At 40.2% G+C, this 20,825-nt stretch overlaps 1 protein-coding gene across 3 annotated transcripts in view; it reads right to left on the bottom strand.

Annotated features, from left to right (window-relative positions):
* Nucleotides 1-9,790: 9,790 nt before the first annotated feature.
* Nucleotides 9,791-20,825, bottom strand: part of TRAPPC9 (trafficking protein particle complex subunit 9) — a 1,102,825-nt gene continuing 1,091,790 nt past the window's right edge. For all 3 annotated transcript variants that reach the window (XM_056820755.1, XM_056820756.1, XM_056820757.1), the window contains 2 exons: nt 17,152-17,375; nt 9,791-12,231 (listed from right to left, as the gene is read on the bottom strand). In XM_056820755.1, the coding sequence (XP_056676733.1) occupies nt 12,058-12,231; nt 17,152-17,375 (398 nt within the window). In that variant the 3' untranslated portion in view covers nt 9,791-12,057. The remainder of the gene's footprint in view (nt 12,232-17,151; nt 17,376-20,825) is intronic.

Below are 20,825 nucleotides of genomic sequence, written 5' to 3'. Positions count from 1 at the left end.
ATTCTGACTTTCAATTCACTCTGCTATCCTCTTTCATTTCATGGGTGAGTTCATCTCATTCACATTCATAGTTATGACTACTGTTTCTCCTCACCTTATCTTTCTTCTGTTTATTCTTCTCTTCCTTGTCTTTCACTATTCACAAATATTTTTGTTTCTGATTACTGCCCACCCGGAGTTCCCTCTCTCTTTTATCCTCCTTCCCCTTCTTACTTTCCTATAGGATAAGATGGGTTTCTATAACTAACTGTGTATAGATGTTATTCTCAACTTTGTGCCAGTTCTGATGAAAGTAAGGTTCAAGCATTGCTCACCACCACACCTATCTTCCCCTCTACTGTATTGATTCTTATGTATCTCTTTGTGTGAGATAATTTACCACCAATTTTCTCTCCTTTTCTCTTTTCCAACTATATTCCTCTTATCCCTTGATTCTTTGTTTTGGGGGGTTTCTTTGATTATCATCCCATCATATTCAACTTATTCCTTGCTCATATTCACTGCCCTAATAGTGATAAAATTCTCAAGTACAGTTCTTACCTTAAGTATAATAAGTAATTTAGGTACCTTAGAAACTTCAAGTAGCATAGATATCTTAAGTACCTTATAAAGCTAATATACTTTCCCATGTAGAAATACAATCAATTTAATACCATTTATTCCTTCAAAGTTTTTTTTCTTTTCTTTTTACCTTTTTATGGTTCTCTTCAGTGTCAAATTTGTTCATCAATTTTTTTCTTTTCAGCTCTGGTTATTTCATCAGGAATTCCTGGAAGTCTTCTATTTCATTAAATGTGTATTTGTTCCCCAGGAGCATTATGCTTAGTTTTTCTGGGTACATGACTCTTAGCTGTAATCCTAGATCCTTTGCTTCATTGAATATCAAATTCCAATGCCTTTTTGTACTTTAAGATAAGCTGCTAGGTTTTATGTAATCCTGACTATGGCTCCATGATAGTTGAATTATTTTTTTCTGACTGCTTGCAATATTTTCTCCTTGGCTTTGGAGTTCTAAAATTTGGCTATAATGGTCCTAGGATTGTTAAGTTTGGGAACTCTTTATGGTGGTGATCAATGCATTCTATCAATTTCTATTTTTCTCTCTTACTTGAGAGCATCAGGGCAGTTCTCCTTGATAATTTCTTTCAGGCTCTTTTTTAAAAAAATCATAGCTTTCAGTCAGTCCAATTGTTCTTAAATTATCTTTCCTGGATTCACTTTCCAGGTCAGTTGTTTTTTCCAGTGAGGTATTCCAGGTTTTCTTCTCTTTTTTCTTCTTTTGAATTCATTTTATTTTTTTCCTGCTGTCTTATGGAGTCATTAGCTTTCATTCATCCAATTCTCATTCTTAGTGAGTCGGTTTCTTCTTTAAGACTTTTTATTTCCTTTTTAGAGAGTTATTTTCCCATTTAGGGTTTTTTATTTCTTTAAGACTTTTTATTTCCTTTTTAGAAAGTTATTTTCCCATTTAGGGTTTTATATTTCCTTTTTTTTAGAGATCTGTTTTCATCAGCAAGTTTTTCCTCTAAGCTGTTGATTTTTCTGCCATTTTGTTTTCTAAAATTTCTTATAAGTCTCTTATTATTTGTTTTTATCTCTTTTTGGACCTCTTCTAAGAATTCATTTTTCAGCCTAACATCCTTCCATATTTGTCTTTAAGGATTCACACATATCCTTTTTGGTATTGCTGTCCTCTTCCAAGATTGCATTTTGATCTTTCCTTTTGCTAAAATAGCTCTATAGGGTCAGGTCAGGTTGTTCCTTCTACTGAGGCTCCCCCTGGATGTGCTTGCACCTGACTACAAGCTCCTGAGCATGTGCTTACATTACTGCTGCTCCTAATGATGCTGATTTCACTGTTCTCACATCTTACTCCAGCAAGATGATTCTTTCCTGTTGCCCCTGAGTTTCTTTGGCTGGCACTCTGTTTCACCCTGACTTCTATTAGTTCTGTTGCTACAAAATTTATTTTGAGGCATTTTTTTTCTTTTGTGGTGAGTTTGGGTGAGCTGGGAATGTTCTCTACTCTGCCATCTTGGCTGCTGGAAGTGGAAGCCTGAGAAAATTGAGTTTCAGAGAGGTCAAATGTTTTACCTGAAATGACCAGAAAAAATGAAATAGATGTGACTCAGACTCATACCTGCCAAATGCAGCATACCTGTGTAAGAGTAAAATTTGGATTCTGGTTCTTAGAATTTAATAGTTTATTGGAATTATTTGGATAGATAAAAGATGAGAAATATACATATATGTATATAGAGAGATGAAGAGCTAGGCTAGCTTCCCACATGTTGGGTCCAGTGGCACCCAAGCAGTAGCTTCCTTCCCAGGACACCAGAAATAGAGAGCTAGCACTTTGTCATTCGACCCTTTTATCCTCTCTTCCATGTCCAGTTCCAATTCGGAGTCATGTCTGGATCAAGTTCAGGGTCAAGGAGCCTTCATCGATGACATAGGTGTACACAAGTGACATGACTCCAGAAAGGGGAAAGGGGAAATTTCCTTCACACAATCCCCTCTCTCATTCTTTGGAAGACCAGCATGTTAAATCTCCTCACCTGGGTTTCTAGGAGATTAATATAATAGGTCTCCCCAATGAATCATTCTATATATGGAGCCTATACCTTTAAAGATCCTCTTACTAGAGGTACATAAAATATTGCAGCTTACATAGCGGGAATTACAACAATTTAGGGGATAAGAAAGAATGAAAGAAGAAAGAAAAAATAATTGATAGATGCATTGACAAAACATTCAGAATAAATGATGGATCCAACCCCTTCAGTTCAGTGCATTATATCCCAAAGTTTGATCTGAACCTTTTGATGTAGTGTGTGATTTCTGTAAGCATCCTTATGGCATCTTCTCTAGAAGATCCACTTTCTTGATTCAGGGTGTTGGTGATTTTCTTTTCCTAAAATTGCTTTAAAAGATCTTAAACCTTAGATTTTAGGATAATAGTATACCTGAAACTTTATCTTGGGATGCCTGCCCTTTTCATAGTAGGCACTCAGGAATTATTTCTTGAATAAGTGATCAAATGGCTAAATAGAATTTTTGCCATTGACAAGGGACATATTTTGAGCCAGAGAGACTTTTCTTGAATCTTCCTCAAACTCTCATTCTGTAGGTTGGCCGTGCCTTTGCAAGAACAATTAATGGATACATCTCAGTAATAAGTTCGGGGGTCATTTTTCTAATCAAAAACTAGAGGTACTCCTCTCTATTAATGGGAAGTCTAAATCATATCTCAGGGCCTCAGGTAGCTCAATGTCTGTTTGGGTAAGCAAGTCATGATATAACTAGACAGTGTATAATCAAGGGCAGGTTGAGTGCTAAAAGTAGTTGAGAGCTATATGGATTATTGGTAGAGGGAAGGGGACATTGTAGAAATGGAAGTGACCATTGCTTTAACTAGGTGGAAAATTAGGTCCAGAGACATGAAATTTCCTTACTTGAGGTAAGTTTAGTAGGATTTGAACTAAGGTATCTCCAAATCCACTGTTCTTTTTTCCACTCATCAGAATCTTTCAGGGAAGGTTCAATGGAGAAACTGCAAGACAATTAAAACAAAGGCTTCTCAACTTTGAGCCAAGAAACCTGTCACTTATTTTACTTGCTAGGATAGCTCTTCTGAGCTTTAGTTTCCTCATCTATAAAATGTGTGAATGTCTGTATATATATATAAAAATATATATGCGAGTGTGTATATGTATGCATGTAGATGATATCTTGATCTATCTCTCTATCCATCCATCTATCCATTTCTCTATCCATTCATCTATCTACCTCTCCATCTCTCTCTCTCTGTCTGTCTCTGTCTCTCTCTCTGTATCTTATCTATCTACATTTGTTTGTATTACTGATCTCATGGTGTAGCTGTGAAAAGCAAAGAAGCTCATGGTTGTGGAAATGCCTCATAACCTTAAAATGCCATACAGATGTGAATAGTATTTTTTTTCTCTCAATCCATCAATTTATATTAGGAGGCCTGGCCTTGCTCAGAGAAAATTCATTTCTCCCACACTGAGCAGCATTAACTTCAAATAGAATCAAACACAGCTATTCTGCATTTGACTTACTCACACCATGGAACTTCAAAAACCCAACAGAGAGTGACTAATAATGACATTTAGTGGTTGTTCCTGCTTCCAAAGCCCCGTAGGATTTCATTATGGCTAATGTAATTCTCTGGGCCTCTAATGATAAAAACGGACTCTTCAAATCATATTAGAGAGATCTCCTAGCTGCTCCTGGAGTTATCGATTTTCTTAAATACATACTGTACCAAGGAGCAAAGAGAGGTGGCCACTTAAATGACCCAGAATTCTAGAGCTGAACAGGACCCTAGGATATAGACAGTTAGGACATTGAATGTTAATGACAGAAAAGACCTCAACATGCAGACAGTTGGAGCAGAGCAATGTAAGAGCTGAGATGGACTTCTGGGATCACCTAGTCCAACCTTTTCATTTTCAGGATTAAGAAACTCAGTTCAGTGACTTGTCCAAGGCCATAGAGAACCCAAGTCTTGTGACTCTAAGCCCAGGACTTGGGATTTCCCCTTTTTTAATTGATGAGTCATCTTTTACATCACTGTTACTTCCAGATAAATTTCTCTGATCTCACCCCCTCCCTTTGGTTAAGGGGCGCCTCAGTGAGAGTAAAGGAAAAGATGAAGGTCAGTAGAGGCTGAAAGACAAAGAAAGGGAAAGGGGAAAGAAAGCCTTCCCATGCAAAATAGATCAGGTGGGATGTTGGAAAAGTTTAACTGCTTAGCAAGAAGTCATCATATGGATAAGTTGGCCTCCAGGGCACAGACTGCATTCACGCCTTGGTCCCTAGCCACTCTACCTAAGATTCCCAAAGAAGAAGTGTGAGAGATAAAAATAACTGACCTGACGCTAATCACCTTAGGGAAGGGGCTCTTGGGCCAGGAAGAATTTGTTGATAAGAGAGACCAGCTTTCTCCTACCTCCAGTCTGGAAATGACTAAATAATCTTAGAGCTGAGACTCTAAGAGAATAGGTCAATCCAGTCCAATAAACATATTAAGCATTTACTACATGCTAGCTATTATGTTGAACACTGGGTACAACAACAAAAATAGTCCCTGCTCTGAAGGACCTCATAGTCTAATAAAGAAGACAACATGCAAACAACTTTATTTTTTAAAAAGGCTATATCCAGGACAAATTGGAAATATCAACATAAGGAAGGCACTAAAATTCTGAGGGGTTGGGAAAGACTTTTCTGTAGAAGGTGGGATTTTAGTTGTGACTTGAATGAAATCAGGAAGGCCAAGAGGTGGAGATGAGGAGGGAGAGTCTTGTGGAAGCCTTCCCCAACACCTGATTTTAGTGCTTGCCCTTGGTTAATTATCCTGGTTTTAGCTTGCTTTGTATATGATTGCATGTTATCTCCTCCATTCAATCCTAAGAGCAGAAATTGTTTTTTGTCCTTTTTCTTATTCTCAGCACTTAGCACAGTGCCTGATACACAGTAGGTGTTGAATTAATGTTTGTTGATTGATTAAAGAATTCTAGGTATGAGTGACAGCCAGTAAAAATATTCAGTCAGTTATTAAATATTTATTAAGCACCTACTATGTGCCAGGCATTATGCTAAGTGCTAGGGATATAAAGAAAGGCATAAGACAGACCCTACTCTCAAGGAGCTCACAGTCTAATGGGGGAGATACCATTTAAGGAGAGTAGGGGAGGGGGGTTATCACGTAGGAGGGGGAAAGAAGAGATGATGAACTTCTGCAGCTGGGGTGGGAAATGATCTGAGGAGGTGTCAGTATCGAGATGATTTCATCTTGCAAATTGAAGTCTCTAGAGAGAATAAAATCCAGGAAAGTAGTTGAGTGGGAAATGATGAGAATTCCCTAGGTGCCATCCTTAAATGGAAGAGGGAGATGGAGTTGGGAGATAATGCGTGTTGTGCCAGGAGGCGAGTGAAGAAACTTCTGCCTGTCATGAATAAAGAGTTTTTCCCCTGCTGGAAAAAGAAACTCATCGCACTCCAGCTGAAGAGAACACCGTAACACTCCAACTGAAATGCACCCTGCTCAGCCAATGACTGGTGGCAGAAAAAGACTTCACTATTGGTCAAAGAGAGCCCCTCATCCACCCAGATGTACCCTCAAAATGCCCAGTGGAGGAGCATCTCGCCTGATTTAGCCTGGCAGCAACTGCCCAACAATAGCATGCAGGACCTGTCTAGCAGCCAGCAGCAGGGAGGCTGGGCCATTGTTTCAGCCATTGCTCTCTCCTGCCTCATCCCACACCTCTAGTCTACCATTTCCTTTGGGGAGAAGTGGGAGGAATGCTTCCCTTCTCATCCGTCAGACTTCTGGATTCTCCCTGTTGTCTTTTATGTTATTGTGATCCTTATGGAAATTGCTCCCTTAGTCCAGAGCTTTTTCCCATCTTGCCTCCTCAAAACTTTATTTGATGATCACCATTTGCCCATTGGAACTCTGGGTCAGTCCAACGGAACCATCCCTCACTATGAGAACAAATCCTGTGCTTTCCAGCTCCCTATCTTCCTGGCAGCCAAGGAACCTTGGGGTTGTTTCAGCACCACTACCGCCCACTTCCCTAGAGCAGAGCAGCTACCCATAAGCCTTTGTTTCTCTCCCTTGGGTCCCAGGGATGGGCAGCCTTTTCCAGGCTGTTGCTCAGTTGTTTTTCACTGATGTCAGACTCTTTGTGACCCCATTTGGGGTTTCTTGGCAAAGATACTGGAGTGATTTGCTATTATCCTCTCCAGCTCCTTTTATAGGTAAGGAAAGTGAGGCAAACAGAATGAAATGATTTAGCCAAGTTCAACCAGCTAGTGTCTGGAGCCATATTGAACTAAGGAAGATGAATCTTCCTTACTCCAGGACCAGCATTCTATCCACTGTGGCTCCTAGCTACCCTCTAAGTTTCTATTTGCATTTCAACCTGGATCTTTCTTTTCCTCCTCCCAGACTTAGTCTCTGTCTCCTCACTTCTCCCTCCATGGTCCTTGCCATCTTTATGGGTCTTTCCCTTTGTCTCTCTGTTCTTGTCTGTCACTATTTCTCTCTCTGCCTCTCTAATAGTTCATCCTAATTCTGAATGACTTTCTCTAGTTATTTAAAGTTTCCAAAGTCCTTTTCCCATAATCGTTAATGATAAGAAATGAGGGTATTATTGCCAACCCCATTTTGTGGATGAGGACACTGAGGTTCTTCACCCATTTCCACACATTTAGTAAGAGTCACAGCCAGTCTGGAGAGGGGAGGAGTAGAAAAATGGATGTGAAAATTAAAATATTAATTAAAGAAGTGACCGTTAAAAAAATAATAAACCCTTACCTTCTGTCTTAGAGTCAATACTGTGTATTGATTCCAAGGCAGAAGAGTGGGTAGGACTGGGAATGGAGGTTAAGTGACTTATCCAGGGTCACACAGCTAGGAAGTGTGAGTTCAAATTTGAACCCAGGACCTCCCATCTTTAGGCTTGGCTCTCAATCCACTGAACCAACCAGCTGCCCCCAAGGTATCAATTTTTTAAAGTCAGTTGGTATTCAAATCCCAGTGTTTAAGTGAAGAGTTCTTTCCTCTATGGAGAGCTATGTGAAGCCAGCACTGAGTCTTCAGGATCTTTTTTTCAGGTTGTTTTCTGCTGGGAGCTAAAGTTATGGGTTAAAAACAACAAAGAAACTTACCAAGTGCAGGAAGTTTGAAATACTTTGAGTTAATTGTTCCTGGTTGTTGTTGTTGATCCTTTATTTTTGAAGAGGACCAATGATAATATGGGGTAATGTCTTGACTTGCACATGAATTGGATTTAATTGAGCCAGAATTACAAGAAATTGTTGGCCTCACTTTCTCATCCAGAGTCATCAAAGACCAACAACAGGCCAAAAGTCAGAGCAACTGGTAATGGCCTGGGATGCGGTGGATGACCTTAGCATCTTCAATATCTAATGGAGCTCTAAACACTCCACAGAGTGACTTCAGCTGCCTTCATGGATGCTGCTACTCTGCCAGACGAAGTCTTCCCATGCTTGGGGTAGACATTCCTCTACTTTGCTGAAATGGTTTTGATGCCTATCATTTACCCATGACTTGGCTTAGCCTATGTGCCAAGATGGTTTTACCAGCGAGTGGCTGCTGTGCATGCTACAGCTTGTTGGAGCCATAGGTGAGAGTTGGGTGAGAGGTGTGCATCAAAGATGGATGAGCAGCCTGGAAAGGGCTAAGCAAGCCCTCACACCAGGGTTGCTGGTCCTCCCTGAACACCCATACACCTCTGTTCTAATTGTTCCTGGTAATCCCAGATCATTACACTTCTCTTATGGCTTGGGAAAATGCTAGAATTTAGGATGTTTGAGATGGAGTGGTCCTTGGAATATAGAATGTTGGAACTGAAAGGGACTTTGAAATATAGAATTGTGGAGTTAAAAGAGACTTTATAGTAGATTTAAAAGTTTCTATACAAATAAAACTAATGTAATGAAGAACAGAAGAAAGCAAAAAATTGGGGAAAAATTTATAGACAGTTTCTTGGATAGATTTATAAGAATAAGAGCTAGCCTCCAATTTATTATATGAACAATTTTTGTTAAAGAAATCAAAACTATATATACATTTATATGAAAATGCTTGAACTCACTACTGATTAGAGAAATGCAAGTCAAAACAATTCTGCGATATCATTTTAAACCTATCAGATTGGCTAAAATAATAGGGCCAAATGTTGGAGGGGATATGAAAAAAATAGGAACACTAATACATTGTTGGTGGAGCTATGAACTGATCTAACCATTTTGGAGAGCAATCTGGAATTATGCCCAGAGAGTTATAACTGCATATACTCCTAGATCCAGCATTACTATCGCTGGATCTGTTTCCCAAAGAAGAAATGAACCTCTACATCCAAAGATATTCATAGGAGATCTCTTTGTAATGACAAAGGACTGAAAATTGAGGTGGTGTCCATCATTTAGGTAAATGGCTAGACAAACTGTGATAAGTTATTGTGATGGGATACTATGATGCACCATAAGGAATAATGAGTAGGTCAATTAAAAAACCACAAAAGACAGGAAAGGGCTGAGATATCTGGAAATAAATGCTATTAAATAAATAAATTAAAATAAAACTATCAGAAGAAAACTAAAAGGGACCTCAGAATATATAGATTTCTGGAGCTGAAAGGGACCATGTAGGTACAGAATGCTAAAGGAGTCAAACTCTTGAATTTCATGGGGTCATTGAAGGGGAAATGATTTATAAACTGTAAACGAGCTTCTCTACTCTCAAATTCCTTTGATGGTCTCTTTACCAATTCTTCTCTTCTTTTTTTTCCCTAGAGTTACTCCTGTCAGATGTCTCTAAGCCTGTTTTGTTGCATGAGATGGTGTGAACTTTAATATATAATTGCATAGATTATATATTATGTGCCATACTATATAACAATGGTATATATTTCACCATTGCTTGGCTCTGCCATTGAATTGCTACGTTACCTTTGGACAGTCATCTCAGCTGTGAAATGACAGGATATTGCCCGTCTCCCCCTCAGGAGGGGAGGGGAAAGGGCCTTGTACCCCACAAAGTCCTGTCCAAACGTGAATTGTCATTTTTATGGTGTCGGCGGGGGTGCTGGGAGCAAGGCTTGTGACAATAGTCCTGAACAAAGATGGCTATTAGGTTGCTTTCTTCTTCCTGCAGAACACTGTGGATTCACTGAGTCAAAGAGGCCACGGCCAGACTCTGAAGCCTCATCCAGGAAAGCACAAGGACAACTGGTTACAGCAAGGTAAGCTTTTATTGGGCAAGTGAACTTCGATGGGACCCATATTTATCTAGCGCAGATGTTCTGAGCGCTCAAAGGAGCCGGACGATGACCTTTTGTTTCCAGACAGGGCCAAGGGTCCAGGATAATGCTCGTGTTTAGCTTAACCTCCCGGTGTGTCCCCTCGACACATCGCATGCACGGGCTCTGCTTCTCCCTAAAGAACCTTTCGTAAATCCTGTCTGCCCCTGGAGGAGGACAACGCCAGGGCAGCAGGGTAGCCAGAGGCCTAGTGGGTGACATCAGCAGAGGAGATGCTCTCTTCTGCTCTAGGGAGACCAGAGGAGTTAAGGAATGGTCGTAACTTGAGAGAACTCAAACCCACAGCCTGTGGCCTGCTTGGAGACGGTGAATGGTTGTGGTCAAAAACTGGGCCTCAAGTGGGCAGGGGTGTAGGGGAGGCTCCCACTTCCCTGACGCTTCTGATAGGGGTGCCAGGGGAGCAAACTGATGCTGGGCCGGGCCTCGAGAATGGCCTGGGGAGCAGGAGTGTGGCTGGGTGAAGCTGGGCAAGGCCATGGGATGTGAGCTCATCAAAACGGAGCCCACACTCGTCCTTCCTTAGCTCTGAACACGGGCCGAGGAGGGAGCCGAGATGGGGTCTGGCCTATGTTCCGGCGCTCCCATGCTGGGAGTGGATTCCCAGAGGAGGAGCCCTTTCTAGTTCCACTTGCCTTTCCTTTGCCTCCTGATAACACTCAGATGTCTTAAACTGGGGGCCTGGAGAGCCCTGCGAAGGTAAGCACAAAGTCTTCACCCTTACATGTGGTAGAAGTAGATGATGTGTTTTTCTTTCTCTCTAATGGGAATACTGTATTATTCAATTCAAGACAAATCTGGCTACAGTGAATTAAACTTCCCCAGTTCCCCCCTCCCGGACCAATATGTATTTTTATAGAAATTAAAAAGTCAAACGGAAACATGTGGAGGGAGCGCATGCTGCCCGGGCTCTGGAAGCAGGGGCTAGGCTCACAATTTCGCAGGGAACAAATGGACTCAGGTGGCCAAAGCTATGCCCTGTCCAGATGGTTCCAAAGACTTAGCGGTTCGGCAGCTTGGTTCAAACAAAATGGTCTTTTCTTTTTCTCATCCATGTATACAAAGGGTAGTAATGGTGCGAAATCTGGCTAAGGATCCCAGGACTCCATCCACATCCCCGAGGGCTCTGGCCTCACTTGGGCAACTAGCCACTGGGAACATTATTCCCGAGGCTTTCCCTGGGGAGGGAAGGCCCAGAAACTGTTGTTATTGATGATAGCCCTCTGTCCCCACCAAATGACCCAGGGATTCCCAAGAGGCCTGGTTATCTGTCAGCGTGGAAGAAGTCTAAAATTACCCAGGGAAGTTCTGAGCTTCCAGGGAGAAATGAGGAGTGATTAGCTTGATTCCTTTCTCTGATTAGAAGAAGCTCTTCCTTTAGATGGAACCCCCTGGGATGGTGCTTTTGGAAATGACTCCAGGCCCACCCCCACCCCAATCCTACCTTTTGTCTCTCAGGCCACAGAGGGCTTCTTGTCCATCGGGATGGCAAGTTTTTGCTTATGCCTATGCTACAATTGGGGCAAAGGGGTGTGTGGGAATACCAAGGCCCTCACTGGTGACGTCATGATTGGGTTGGCTGGTCACCTGATCACCTCCCCCCCCCCAACCCCTCACTTAGAAAGCTAAGGATTGCCCCAGATTGAAAAGCTGAGCCCCAGTCTTCCCATCTCAAGGGCATGGTGTGTTGCTGACCACACTAGTGCAGGGCATAAACAGAATTCCTCATGCTAGGAGCTGGAAAAACATCTCCCTGTTGCCAGCATAGCTTGGGGACGAGGGGCATTTTGTAAGAAAAGGAGGAGAGGAGGAACTGGATATAACTTGACTCTGTCACTTCAGGTAAAGCCTGAGAAAGCCAGGAGTAAGGGGACAAGGTCAGGGATGAGTTTGGGACTGAAATCTATCTTCTATTCCCTCATTCTGGCTTCCATAGTGTGTGTGTGTGTGTGTGTGTGTGTGTGTGTGTGTGTGTGTGTGTGTCCACATGCATGCACACCCTTCAGAACCTTTGGAATTTGGGTATGCAACTTGGGCAGCTGCTTCCATGATGGACTTCTCCAACTGCCCCTCTCAAGATGTGTGCTTAGCCTTGGGAAGAAATAGGGGTTCCAATGTGGGATCCAAATGACTTGTGGGCAAGGCAGTTTCCAGTCTACCTAAGCCCATATGATCTTGGCTTTCAAGCTTGGAGGTCAGGCCCTTGGGCTCGGATGTGGACGCTGGGCAGGCAGAACCAGGACAGTGGAAGCTCCTTACTGGTGCTGTCTTCATGGAATTTGATATTTAGGTAGAAGTCACCAGTGTAGAGGAAGAGGAGGGCACCCAGGCACACAGAGTTCTCCATTGGCCGAACCTGTTGGGGGATCCAAGATAGAGCCTGTTGAAATGATACTGTAACAATGAATGCATGTCCCTTGATGGGGTTTTAGGAAGCACTGTGCAGGCGTATTCAAAGTGAGTTTTAGACAAGCAGGAGCACTCACTTTTTCTGCCTAGAACGTAGGAAACACTTATTAGATGTTTGCTGACTGATTCATTGACTGTTGCTGATACTGTCCTGCACTTTCCGGCTTATCCAAGCCATCCTTCATATATAGATAGGAATATGTACCCATCTCCTTTCCACTGTGCTGATCCTTCTCTTTCTTCAAGACCCAGCTCCATGAAGCCCCACTGATCCCTCCACCTGAAGGGGAACACTGCTTCCTCCACTGTTTCTGACAGTCATCAGAATCTCTTACAGAGTTCCATATCTTAGCACAGTGCTTAACACAACGTAGGTTTCTTTATGAGTGAATGAATGGATCCTTACTTAACAGATGAGAAAATTGAGGCTTATAAAGGTGGGATGATTTACTTGGAGTTGCAGCCTCATGGAATTCTATGTTGCAAGGAACCTTATAGATCATCTTGTTCAACTTTACTTACTGTATAGATGAGAAAAATGAGGAAAGATAGAGAGAAACGACCAGTCCAAAGTCATACAGTGAGGCAGTCTAAAGAGCCAGGACAAGAACTCTTAAGGTCTTCCCTGACCCAGAGGGATCATACCATGAGCTGGTGTTTGCACAGATTGTGAGTTTCCATAGTCAGGAATCAGACTTGGGTTTTCTGATATCAAATTTAATGCTCCTTCCAATGGACCCCAGAATTATTTTTACCTAATTCACAGAATTGGTCCAAATAGTCTAAATCATGGAATATTAGAACTAGAAGAGACCCTAGAGATACTGTGATTCAAATTACTAATTTTTTCACATTCAAATTCAAATTTCAAATTCGAATTCAAATTACTAATAAAATTACAGAGGAGAAATGGTCACCTCAAGGTTGCATTGTTAGTGAGTGGCAGAGCCCATGGTTCTTTCATTATTCCATGTTGTCTCTCCAGAAATATTACCACCAGCTTTACTCTGCATTTCCTACCAAGTTTCTTTTAAAGAATTCAACCAAGAAGTAATTAATTCACACTTCAAATTGGGAACCAGCTTCACAATCTTCCTTCACAAAGGACTGAAATTTTGATTCCTCCAATTTATTAATAGGCACAAACAACTTCTGCAAAAATCTAAACAAATGGGTATATTAAAAAAGAAAAAGATGGACAGTTAAGTGGCTCAGTGAGTTGAGATCTAGGCCTAGAGATGGGAGGTCCTGAGTTCCAATATGGCCTTAGATACTTTCTAGCTGCATGACCTTGAGCAAGTCACTGAACCCCCCATTGCCTAGTCCTTACTTCTCTTCTGCCTTGGAACCAATATACAGTATTGATTCTAAAATGGAAAGTAAGGATTATGGAGAAGAAGGAAGAGGAGCAGGAGGAGGAGGAGGGGGAAGAAAAGTAGGAGGAGGAGAAGAGGGAAGAGGAAGAAGGGGAAGAGGAAGGGGAAGAAAGGGAAGGTAAAAGGGAAAGGGGAAGAAAAAGGAGAGGGAGAGGAAGAAGAAGAGGAGTAAGAGGAGAAGAAAAAGAAACAATGGTGAAGGTGACAACAAGGGCTGTCAATCTCAATTTAGACCATCTCATGCAAGCAAATTTAAAGGGATTAACAAGAACAGGGAAGGACAACCACAATCTCAAGACAAATATGTCACCACCTTCTGTTGGTTTCAGTGATATGGAAATTGGCAAATTGCTTCCCTTTTCTGGACCTGAGTTTCACTATATGCAAAATAAAGAGGCTAGACTAGAAGAATTCTAAGACTCCATTCAGAGCTAACATTCTATGGGTTAACCTGTGTTGCAAGGTCTTTTCTAGATCTTTCATTCTTAGAGGAAATCATTTAAACTCACAGTTTATAAAAATGGGGATAATAACAGCACCAACTTACTAGGGTCCTACTCTATCTCTCTATTGTGTTTGTTTACAGGTAAATGTATATATGCTTCTTGGCAAACCATAAAGTACTCTATTACTGTTAGATATTATTATTATTATTATTGTACTAAACAAAACCCCATATTATGGGAAAAGATGCAAAAGAGTCATGAAATTGCTAAATTAGGCATTAAGACTCTTGTATTTGTGACTGATGGCTGGGCTTCATTTGGGGGAGTTAATCTTTTTTTCCCTCTTTTATTATTTTTTAAATGTAAAGTTCAGTTGAGATGCCATTGATACAAATTTATTTTATATGTAAGGATAAGCATGGATGGGTTGCTATCTGCATCACTGGAGAGAACTCCCAAATTAAGGAGATTATAGATCCATTTGAATATTTTTTAATAATTGTATGACCTATGCCCTAAGGCCCCATCCATCCAGTTCTAACATTCTAGGATTCTAGTTCTGAGGAAATGAATTTAGCTGTGGTGAAGGAATCAGAGGAGTCAAGAACAACTCTAAGTATTCTTCACAAGCTCGCAAGGCTTCAAGTATGAGCCCAATGACAGACACGACAGACACACATATTTTGACACCATAAACAAGCCTGGTTAATGATAATTATAATAATAAAACTACTACTACTAATTACTAGCATTCACATAATGTTTTAAAGTTTTCAAAATACTTTACCAATGTTAACTAGTTTTATTTTCACAACAACTTCCAGAAGTAGGTGCTATTATTATCCCCATTTTATAGATAAGGAAACTAAAGCCAACAGAGATGAAATGACTTGCCCAGGGACACACAGCTGGTAAGTGTCTGAGGTCAAATAAGAACTCAGGTTTCCTGATGTGCTACGTACCTTAGAGAGATTCAATGCTAGAAGAATGATTGCAAGTGTTGTTCAAGCACTCTAATATTCTAATACACTTGGAATCTCATTGAGGGGTAGGAAGTAATTTCTTCCATTGATGCAAATGCCTACCCAGTCATTTTCTCATCCACACCCTCCCTTGTGTTCCCTAGAAAGGCATCCACCCAAAGTGCTGGGGACTCTTCTTGTTTGCTCTTGACATTAGGAAGATGCCAACGGATCACAAAGGCTATCCAGACAGGAATATACTTCCCCTTCTTTTTCTATTTTCTTTTGGTTTATTTTAAATTAAAAGAATAGATCTTTAAAATAGCATTATATTAAATCAGTCACCCTAGGCAGAATGTAACACACTCTCATTCATCCTTTGCTCTCACTACATGATCTGCCTAAGTTCTTTTTTCAGTCATATATTTCTTTGATAATATCCTTTTTCCTTTGTAATTCCTTATTTATAATCTGTTGTAGGCTGCTGATTCTCACCATGACCTTTCCTTTTTAGCATCCCAATAGGTGATCATCCTTTGCAGGAACCTTTTCAGTGTTATGGAATTCATGACCACAAAAGGCATTTTAGATAGCTGTGACTGTCAAGTTCTTCATTATATTGGGCCTCCCTGTAACTTTTACTAAATGGTCCTAGTTCTCTACTGTGGAGCCTTTTTCTACATGTCATATCTAAAGGAAGCAATCATATCCCTTCTAAGTCTTCTCTTTTTTAGGCTAAATATCTCAGGTTCTTTCTCACATGCATGGTCATCAGTCCCCTCACCATACTTCTTTTGACATATTTCTGTTGGCCACTATCATTCGTGAAATATGATGACCAGACCAGACTATTTTAGATATGGTCTTACCAGACAAGATCAGGTCCACCTCCATTTATATGTCTTAATGGAGTCTATGATTCAATTTTTCTTTTGAGAAAGGGCTGTTGTCCTTTTTTGAGCTTGTTGTCCCTAAACCCTTTTCATCTTCTCATATAATGCACATAGAAGTACCTAATAAAGACTTCAGGAAGATAAATAAAGCTGTAATGGGAATTCTTCAGCTGAAGGAACTTTAGGTGAACCTGGTGAGCAGGGGTGGTCATAGAAGATCAGGAACCTATAGTTAAACTGAATTCTACACTTAGGGAAACTCACAATCATGATGCCTAAAGCTCAGGCCCTACCTCTTCCTAGCTTGCTCTCAGATCTTGTTGTTAAGATTCCTAGTTTTGTCCTAGAGTCTATTTTGGGCACAGACCCCTGCATATCTACCATTCATCAGCTCAGTTCTTATATTCACCTTCCCTCTTTCTCCCAATTTGTACAGAAACTTGTGGTCTAATCTCTTTCCTTATTCTCCATGCTGAGTCAAGGCCAATCAGCACCATGGATAGCACTTATCTCCATCCCTTAGTGGGATCTCAAAAGAAACAGAATAGGCATATGTGACCTTGAAGACTGATCTCCCACAGCCAAGATCCAAAACTTCTTTCTTCAGTCATTTTTTTCATCTTCCTAGTCTATTCTGGTTGTGTGGCTGCAACACATGGTTGCTTTCTTTCTTTCTTTCTTTCCTCTTGGTCTCTCCTTTGATCTCCCCCAGCTAGAGTTTTTGTTCTCCACTTTTCAATTTCAGGTGCCAGTGCCTCAGCATTGGCAACAATCCATTTTAAGGGCCAAATCTGAGAGACTGGACTTTGTGCAAACTTGTGGAAAGGGCTTTAGTCTCATTAGTCTAGCAACAAACTGGCTTTAAAAAATGGCTTCTTTGAGAAAATGAAAAATAATGAGGCAGGGCTTGAACTATAGATGACTACCCTCTGTATCAGACACTGGATTTGACTAGATGACCTCAGAGGTTCCTTCCAACTCAAATATTACATGATTCAGTGATTCTGTGATTCTAAGATTCTACAGTTCTATGATTATAAAATTCTAAGATTCTACACTTGAAAATGTTTATGTCTTAGATTATAGGATTCTAAGAATAATAAGGAGAGGATTCAAGACTAGAAAGAGCCATAGAGGAGTTCTGGGCCTAGGTTTTTTTTACTGTTTTTAAGCAGAACAAACAAACTTACTGAGTTGATGTAAAAGGTGTTGGAGCCCACAAAGGTGATGGCATCCTGAAGCTCATAGTTGTGCACACCATTCTGATAGTCTTGATAGGGGATCACTGTGAGGGCAAAGGGTCCCACATTTCGCTTGCTCCAGTTGGTTAGCCGTATTTCAAGTGGGATGGGGTCACCAACTCGGCAGTCTGCCACAATATCACAGTCACATAGCTGTCCATCTACGAGTACATCTGGAAGGCAAGATGAGAAAACCACCAATGACTGAATAGCTAATGAACTCAAATCAGCACATCTTTACTGAGTGGCTGCTGTGTTGGATGCCATATGCCATGTTTGGAGTGGTAGGTAAGTGAAAGGGAGAGCAGAATCATAGGATTAGAAGAGATAGTCAAGGACATTCATTTTTTGGAAGAACAAATCTTAGCATACATCATACAAAATATGATTATATGCTACAGGAAATCGAGGGAAACAATAGTATCTTACATTTATGTAACATTACAGTTTTTAAAGCATTTTCATGTCCATCATATTGTATCTTTCTAAAAATATTAAATTTACTGCATTTGTATGAAAAGTTTGTGAAGTAAGTCACAGCAATGGTGCATCCACTAAGAGAGGTATGAAAATTTTATCCCTTGTATGCATGCTATTCACCAAAGGCTTTGTTTGAGTTGTTATTATCCGTATGACTAGACTTGTCAAAAAATAAGCTCCTAAAATCACATTGAAAATATGTGAAGTTATAGTATACATGTCAGACCTTTGGGAGGGCAAAGACTTTAAAACCAAGCAAGACATAGAAAGAATCACAAAATGTAAAATAAATAATTTTGACTACATCAAATTAAAAAGCTTTTGCACAAACAAAACCAATGTAACTAAAATCAGAAGGAAAACAACAAATTGGGAAAAAATCTTCATAGAAACCTCTGACAAAGGTTTAATTACTCAAATTTATAAAGAGCTAAATCAATTGTACCAAAAATCAAGCCATTCTCCAATTGATAAATGGGCAAGGGACATGGATAGGCAGTTCTCAGATAAAGAAACCAAAACTATTAATAAGCACATGAAGAAGTGTTCTAAATCTCTTATAATCAGAGAGATGCAAATCAAAACAACTCTGAGGTATCACCTCACACCAAGCAGACTGGCTAGCATGATAGCAAAGGAAAGTAATGAATGCTGGAGGGGATGTGGCAAAGTAGGGACATTAATTCATTGCTGGTGGAGTTGTGAACTGATCCAACCATTCTGGAGGGTAATTTGGGACTACGCCTAAAGGGCGACAAAAGAATATCTACCCTTTGATCCAGCCATAGCACTGCTGGGTCTGTACCCCAAAGAGATAATGGACAAAAAGACTTGTACAAAAATATTCATAGCTGCGCTCTTTGTGGTGGCCAAAAACTGGAAAACGAGGGGATGCCCATCAATTGGGGAATGGCTGAGCAAATTGTGGTATATGTTGGTGATGGAATACTATTGTGCTAAAAGGAATAATAAAGTGGAGGAATTCCATGGAGACTGGAACAACCTCCAGGAAGTGATGCAGAGCGAGAGGAGCAGAACCAGGAGAACATTGTACACAGAGACAAACACACTGTGGTATAATCGAATGTAATGGACTTCTCCATTAATGGCAATGCAATGTCCCTGAACAATCTGCAGGGATCCAGCAGAAAAAACACCATTCATAAGCAGAGGATAAACTGTGGGAGTAGAAACACCGAGGAAAAGCAACTGCCTGACCACAGCAGTTGAGGGGACATGACAGAGGAGAGACTCTAAAGGAAACCCTAATGCAAATATTAACAACATAGTAATGGGTTCAAATCAAGAACACATGTGATACCCAGTGGAATCATGTGTCGGCTACGGGGGGTGGGGGGAGGAAAAGAAAATGATCTATGTCTTTAATGAATAATACTTGGAAATGATCAAATAAAATATTATAAAATTAAAAAAAAAAGAAAATATGTGAAGTTATAAAAGTTTTCATCAAAAGTTGTCTCACATGGCACAGGGTCTTGTACATCAGTGACATCAAACTCAAACAGAAACAGGACCACTAAAATTAACATAAAGATCCCTACAGCCTGCAAATTGGATGAGAAAACTTTATCAGCATTATCTATGTTCTACTTTTTAAAATTTATTTTGTTAAAGATTTTCCAATTACATTTTAATCTGGTTCAGCCAGCATTCAACAATGTTGTTGGCTGCAGGCTGGCTGCAACAGGTTAAGTATTGGACACCGCTGCATGACCCAGCTGGGCATTTAGTGAATTCTTTAAAAATTAATGACTGACATAACAATGCAACAATACTAAAGAGCATCTCAACCAATAATCATATATTTAATCAAAAGCCTTTTTTGTACTAGGCACTGGAAGACATCAAGAAATAGATACAATAATAACTGACTTTTACTAAGAGTAGATATATGAGTGTTGTTGTTGTTCAGTCACGTCTGACTCTTCATGAGTATGTGGATATAGCATCCAGGCCTTTCTAACCTGAGGGGTTCTTCTTCTGATGTCATATCTTTTAACATTTTAATTCCATCCATGGGGTTTTCTTGGCAAAGACACTGAAGTGGTTTGCCATTTCCTTTTCTAATGGATCTCCCTTTGTCAGAACTTTCTGCTACAACTTGTAACCTTGCATGAAATAGCTCACAATTTCACTGACCTTCATTGTAAGTCCTTCTGCTACCAGGCAGATTATAACATATTTAAAGTTTAAAAAATACTTTATATATATTATCTCACTTGGGCATTACAAATACATGTGGCTGGTCACATTGCTTTTAAAAGTATCGGAAGCAGGATTTTAATTTCAGACTTCCTAATTTCAAGTCTATTCTCCTACACTAGACAAATGAGTATGCATGTCTTCTAGTATTCCCTATGCCATGCTGCCCCATAATTCTTACTTGCAAGAAGCTAAGACAGTGATACTTACAGAATAAAACAATGAGAGAGTAGTTATGGGCTTGCTGATCTAGTGGAAAGAGTCCTAGATTTAGGCACAAGTTGTAGCTCCATAATTTACATCACTGTGTCAGAGTCAGTGAACAGTGTGTTTCACTTTGGATGACCAGAGAAATCTGTATTCAGAAGACTCTACCATAGGTTGGGCACAAATAGCCCATGCAAACATTTGCTACCCTGTAGGAATATGATCATAGTTGCTTTACTTTACCTATATGAGCCTCAATTTTATTACTTGCAAAATATGGATTGTAGTTCATACTTGTAAATAATGTTTTGTGGTTACAATCACTTTCCTCACTATAATCCTGTGCCATGGATAATGCAACAATTATATACCACTAAAAAAATTTGGACTTGAGATTTCATTGGTATATGGAAGGTCTGGTGAGGAATCTCCTTCTACTAATATGTATCAGCATCAATTTTGCAATTTTGAGTTTTGGGAAGTTGCTATGGACACTGAGTAGTTAAGTAATTTATTCAGTGTCACACAACCATCATTTAAGACTTTAAAATTATGTCTTTCTGACTTAAAGTCTGACTCTTCTTAACTATACCATAGTGCTGATGATCTCCATTGTATAGATAAAGAAACAGAGGCCATGAGAAATGACTTATATAGCAAGTAGATGTTGGTGATTTATATTCTGTACTGTTATGGGAACCATGAAGATAATA

The sequence above is a fragment of the Monodelphis domestica genome, chromosome 3, assembly GCF_027887165.1.
Source record: "Monodelphis domestica isolate mMonDom1 chromosome 3, mMonDom1.pri, whole genome shotgun sequence".
NCBI classification, from domain to species: domain Eukaryota; kingdom Metazoa; phylum Chordata; class Mammalia; order Didelphimorphia; family Didelphidae; genus Monodelphis; species Monodelphis domestica.
Note: the sequence above shows the minus strand (reverse complement) of the source record. Positions and strands in the feature narration are given on the sequence as shown.